The 6,240-nt window shown below is 56.0% G+C and overlaps 1 protein-coding gene across 1 annotated transcript; it reads left to right on the top strand.

The window, feature by feature from the left end:
- The first annotated feature begins 1,762 nt into the window (after nt 1–1,762).
- LOC125955066 (proton-coupled amino acid transporter-like protein CG1139) lies at nt 1,763–4,181 on the top strand. Its single transcript, XM_049685919.1, has 3 exons — nt 1,763–2,127; nt 2,282–3,456; nt 3,544–4,181. Exons 2-3 carry the CDS (start codon nt 2,387–2,389, stop codon nt 3,983–3,985), a joined length of 1,512 nt encoding a protein of 503 aa, XP_049541876.1. The 5' UTR covers nt 1,763–2,127; nt 2,282–2,386; the 3' UTR covers nt 3,986–4,181.
- Nucleotides 4,182–6,240: the final 2,059 nt, after the last annotated feature.

Below are 6,240 nucleotides of genomic sequence, written 5' to 3'. Positions count from 1 at the left end.
TAGTGGTCACTACACTTTGAACGTCACAACTACTGCTAGGGTTTCGCAAAAGGAAGAACTTGTAAAACATTTGAGGCCAATGTGGTAGTTTCTATTTTCTTGCTCGAAATTCTCGAATATCACGATGCGCTATTGCACATACCGAGTTCGGCTGGGGCCATGGTTGAACACTAACATCTTAAGACGCTAGAATGTTTGCGCAGCCCGAAGCATCCAAATGAAACCAAGCAATACGTATTCGCTCGCCTTTGTAGTAGCACCTGGACCGTTTGTGTATGGGTTTTGGGTACCCGATTTTTGCGCTCTCCCGAGCGTAACCTGGCCGCGTGTGGGTTCCCCGAAAAATTTCTCTCGATGAAACAATTCCGCCTCCCGGGTAATTTACCTGCCAAGCCGGTGTGCCCAGTGAGTTTTTTTTCCCCCACAGTGCAAGTGATGACCGTGGCAAGTGGTGCCCCCCCCCCCCCCCCCCCGCAGTGTGCGGTAACGCCCTCTTGGCTCTGGTCTGGAGTGCAGATGTTTTCTGCTTTCTGCGCTTCGCGATGGTCGCACCACTCACCAGAGAGTGAGAGGACAAAACTATTTTTCGCTTTTCTTTTCGCGTGGTCGAAGCGGAACACCTTTGGCAGTGAAACCAGCGCCGGAAAACCACCGGTGTGGGCATGAGGGGCCCTGTTATTAGCCGTGGCGGGTACAGCTTCTGTTGTTACATTCCTTCGGCACTGTGTCATCAACAGTTTCGGGATGGGGATAAATCAATTCGAAGTGCGAGGTGCCGATTTGCTGCAGATCCACTTTGCCGATTCCCGATTGATTGCACAGCTGCCAATCACAGCGATCCAAGACGAACAATAACAATGGCCACAGGGCAGCCCGGAATTCTGATACTGTCATCTCTGCTCGAGATCGATGAACGGCCTTGTCCATGCGTGTTTGTGTGTGTACGTTCCCGATCGATGAGGATCTTATTTTTTGCTGCTCGATTTCAGCTATCAAAGTGTCAAATCCATTTACAGACACACACACACTCACTCGGTTGGGATTTAACTGGCACAATCTAGCGCCCCGGCTCATGGTTTGTGCCCATGAACGCGCCGTACTGCCGGCCTTCACTATCTCCCACGGTGGCACTGGCACTGTTGACACTGTTCCGAAAAACGCTCCCCGGGTCGCATCGTTACGATTAGGGGAATTCTCGGCCGATTAGGGATCATCGTGCAAAGGGCAACGACGGCTTTGTTTTGGCACGCAAATTGAACGTTCTGCTTGACGCTCTGCGTGTCCACTCCAGAAGACTAGACTAAAAACCGAAAGTGTAAACAAAAAATACGTGCCAGCTAGTGCGCGCTTGACTACGTGCCTGTGTGCCTGTGTGTGTGTGTGTGTGTGTGTGTCCGTGATTAAGTTGCTCCCAATTACGATTGCGATTACGTGCGGTCATGACGCTGAAGCGATATAGCGTCTAATCACCGAGGCCGACCATCGAACCGAACTGGCAGGGACATCCAGTCCGGGCGGAGCGGAAACTTTCCTTGTCAGCCTCGTTTCGTTTCGTTTCGTTTCGGTTTTTTTTTTGTTTTCGGACCGCTCCAGACCGCTTCCGGTGTGCAGTGAAGTGGAACTTTCCGCTTCCAGGGCTCGATTGAGCGGCGAAGAGAGCGGTGAGCGGTGAGGAGTCATTCAACAACAAACGTCAACAAAGCAGTGCTCACAGCAGAGTGCGTCACAGGAGGTGCGTGGTGCGTCTCGCATCTTCCCGGGCTGATAAGCGGCTCCGGGGGAAGGTTCTCTTAAATGCGTCCACCCGGCAGTGACCGGCATTCAGTTGTTCCCTAGACCGCACGCTTGCTTCACTGCCACTGCTGCCCTTCGATCCACGATCCCACGATCAAACCGCGTACCGCGTCGTAGGCGCGTCATTTTCTGTATCGATCAACACACGCTTGTGGTTTTCAACACATCAATGCCTAACGCCTCCGGCCAGCTGCTGTGCCATCGACCGAGTGACACTGCCACGATACTACCGCCCCAGACGGCCCTCTCCTGGCTCGAGATCCTCGACAAAGGATAAGCGCTCCCCACCTGCTCCCCGGATCGTCCGAAATTGATCGCCCTGCTCTAGTGCTGGTAGTGCCTGCCTCCCTCCCGGTGTACCCGGTTTCTTCCGTTGCTTTACGCTCGCCTAACACACAGGTGCTCTTTCTCTCTCTCTCTCTCTTTCTTCTCGTTTTGTTTGTTTTTCTTTCTTTTCCGTCTGTTGTGTGTTATTGATGTGTCACAGTGTTCCTTCGTCTGTGTGCTTCATCTCCTCTGTTTGTGTCTCTGCGTGCGAACACGCGCGCGTGTGTGTGTGTGTGTGATTAATAAAAAGATTCAGGTAGGCAGAATGGCACCGAAGGTGCGAGAAGCGGACCAGACGACGCCACTGTTGGCACTCGATCGCAACAACAACAACAACAACAACAACAACAACAACAAGAGCAACAGCAACGGTCGCTTGGCAGATGGCAAGTGCCATGGCAACGGTACGCTGACGCTGACGATCGAGCCGGAACGACCGACGACGGCTACCGGTGGTGCCCGTCACTGGGACAACGGCGACGATAACGATCCGGTCGCGCACCGGAAGCTCGCCAACCCGACCACCAACCTCGACACACTGATGCACATGCTGAACGGGAACCTCGGGACCGGCATTCTCGCCATGCCGGACGCCTTCAAGAATGCGGGCCTATACGTGGGCTTCTTCGGTACGCTCGCGATGGGCATCATCTGTACGCACTGCATGCACTTGCTGGTTCGGTGCTCGCACGAGCTGTGCCGCCGCTACGGTCGCCCCTCGCTCTCGTACGCCGACGTCGGCTACTGTGCGCTAGATTCCGGCCCGGTGCGGCTGCAACCATTGGCCGCCAGCTTCCGGCGGCTCATCAACACCTTTCTCGTCGTGATGCAGCTCGGGCTGTGCTGCGTCTACTTCCTGTTCGTCGCGGTGAACGTGCGCGAGCTGCTGGCGTACGGTGGGGTACAGGTGAGCGTGCTGACCGTGCTACTATGGCTGCTCGGTCCGCTCGCGCTGCTCAACCTCGTCCGCAGCCTGAAGCTGCTGACACCGACCTCGCTCGTTGCGTCCGTGTTCGCGGTTGCCGGTCTTGCCATCGCGTTCCTCTTCCTGCTCCAGGACCTACCGCACAGTGCCTCCGTACCGCCGGTGTCCGGTTGGTCGACGTTGCCGCTCTACTTCGGTACCGTGATGTACGCGTTCGAGGGCATCGGTGTGGTGCTGCCGCTCGAGAACAACCTGGCCCGACCGCGCGACTTTATCGCCTGGAACGGTGTCCTCAACACTGGCATGACGCTGGTCGTTTGCCTCTACTCGGCGGTCGGTTTCTTCGGTTACCTCAAGTACGGTGAGGCGGCCCAGGGCAGCGTCACCCTCAATCTACCCAACGACCATATGTAAGTTGGCCCCCCGCCCCTGGAACGACTCCCATCGTACCGCATTGTGATCCGTCATCTTTTTTTTTCGCTCCCCTCTTCCCGTAGGTTGGCTCAGCTCGTCCGGTTGCTGATGGCCGTGGCCGTGCTGGCCTCGTACGCGCTACAGTTCTACGTACCGATGACGATCCTGGCACCGGTCGTGCGCCGACCATCGCTCTCCGGTGGTCACCCGGAGTGTGCCGAAACTGTGCTCCGGCTCGCGACCGTCCTGCTGACGTTCGTGCTGGCCGCAATCATCCCGAACCTGAGCACCTTCATCTCACTCGTCGGTGCCGTCTCGACGTCGACGCTCGCCCTCGTCTTTCCGCCGCTGATCGAGCTGCTGACGGTGTGGCCCAACCCGCGGCCCGGCTACCGCTGGCTCATCCTCAAGGATGCGCTCATCATTGCGTTCGGTGCGTCCGGTTTCTTCTTCGGCACCGCCAAGAGCCTCTCGATGATACTCGATGGTACGCCGGACGAGCTCGCCTCGGATGGTGGCCTCTGAGCGCATCATCCCGGATCAACGGATCCCGAGAGCAGATTTAACCACTTAGAACTAAACTCCCCCCCCCCCCCCCCCCTCCAGCGCACACCGTTCTACCACCGTTTCTCGGTTTATCCAATAGGTTTTGACTGTGTTTGTGATTATTCGTACCCGATACTCGAAAAGCGATTAAGCGAATTAAAGTTAAGAATGAAAATGTATGACGATCCAGGATGTGCTTGTGCTTGTGTGTGTTTGTGTATGCCGTATGCCGCACGTCTGACGTGCCGACGTGCCGACACCGGGAGCAATGTGGCAATGGACGAACGTGCGGATTGTCATTCAGGTCGGTGCTTCAGGAGCGTGAATCATGACAATAGCTCGCGAGCAAACAGCGCGTAGCGCCACCGCCCCCGAACCCACCCTCCTCCCATCCTTCCCCCCCCCAGGCCAGCGCTAAAGGGCTGGGCTGGATGACGCAGTATAGACCCCGAGACCCCGAAAGACCGTGCATGGCTATTATTAGCCCCGTCACCTATCTTCTTCATACTCCTCCCCACTACGCTACCTTGTGCTTATGCAATATCAATGCAGCGCGCGCGCGCTCGCGCGCCCGATCGGTTGCGTCCGCCATGGTCAGTGCAACAATGTGTGATGCGACATCGAGTAACCAGCAAGAGGAAGACGAGGAGGAGGAGGAAAATGTCGGTGCATCCTGTTTGAATGGTTGCATATGCACGCGGAATGGTTGGAACGCCGTCGCTGTCGTCGTGGAAGGTGATAAGCGGCGTTCGGCGTCGATCGATAAGCAGCCAGCATCTCTTATCACGGCTACCGGCCAGTCCAGCAACAAACTAGCCAGCCACTGCCACAGAAACACACACACACACACACTCGCCTGTCTATGGTGAAAGGTGAGGGAAGTGGTGGGGGCTAGACATCTCCATCAAGCGATCGGCAATCGATCCACTAACCGCCGCACTCCAGATGAAGGTGAACTTGTTGCTCTCAGCAAACACACACACACACACACACACAAACGCACGCAGGTACACAGGCGGCTTGCAGTGAAAGGAAAACGATTTCCTGCCCCCTCAGCCGCCGTGCTCTAGCTGCTAGCATCTAGCTCGCTCGGGGGGGGGGGGGGGGGGGGGGAGGGAGAACAGGGTTGGGTTGTGTCGATGTCGAGCGACAAATATTTACAAACCAATTCATCATCTTCGCACCTTCGGGGCAAGCAAGCAAGGGTGGTGGTGGTCGCCGCCGCTTGTTTATAGTGATCGTGATTGAATACTACAGCAGCGCCTGCGGCAGAAAGAAGGGGGTGGACGAGTGCACACAGAGAGCGGGGAGGCCTGGGGGGGAGTCACGATTTCGTGCTTTCCTTCTCCCCCATTCTCAACCCCGTTTTCCTCCCCCTGGCACCACCACCACCACCACCATCCCTCACCACAAAAGGGAGGTAATTGCGTAGAATATCCATCAGTGCGTACTGCGATGCTGCTGCTGCTGTTGATGCTGTCGAGTGGCGTCTACCTATTGACCTTCAGCTGTCAAGCGGAACTTTTGGGACATACAGCGACACAGCGGTCCGGTGTGCGCGCGTGTGTATGCGTGTGTGTGTATGCTGATTGTTTGCTGTTTATTCCGTTCCGTTCAATGTGCACGGTTAAGAACAGAATCAGCCACGAGGTAGACGAACTGTTGCGGAGCGAGCACCTGGATCGATCTGGAGCTTGTCTGGAGTTTGGAGTCCGCATGAACCGGCGGCCACCGATTCCGACACGATCCGACACGGCCGCTACATCCATGATAAGCATCGCTCGATCGCTCGCTCGCTCGCTTACTCACCTTCTCGCCTGTGTGTAGGTGTATGTATGTGTGTGTGTGGGTACTCTTGTGCGATGCGATGCTGCGCAGCATAAGCACATCGGAACGAACGGTCGCGCAATAGGGAATATGGTGCGCGATGGGCGTACGCCAGCAATAAATTGTAATTAATAACGATCAGGCGGCGTCATGGTGCTGCCTCATCATCTTCCATCCATCCATATCTCGCACGCCCGCGACCGACCGTATGTGTGTGTGTGTGTGTGTGTGCACCAGCAGACCCCAGGACTAGACTGTACTGCACGCAGAGGGCAAGAAAGAAAGAAGAGAGTGAAAGAAAAAGAGAGAGAGAGAGAGAGAGAGAGAGCGAGAGAGAGCGAGTGGTGTGTGGAATGGATTCTCATATTACGATACCAACACCCCCGCTTACCGCTGCATGCCAACAC

Source organism: Anopheles darlingi, chromosome X (assembly GCF_943734745.1).
Source record: "Anopheles darlingi chromosome X, idAnoDarlMG_H_01, whole genome shotgun sequence".
NCBI lineage: Eukaryota > Metazoa > Arthropoda > Insecta > Diptera > Culicidae > Anopheles > Anopheles darlingi.
Note: the sequence above shows the minus strand (reverse complement) of the source record. Positions and strands in the feature narration are given on the sequence as shown.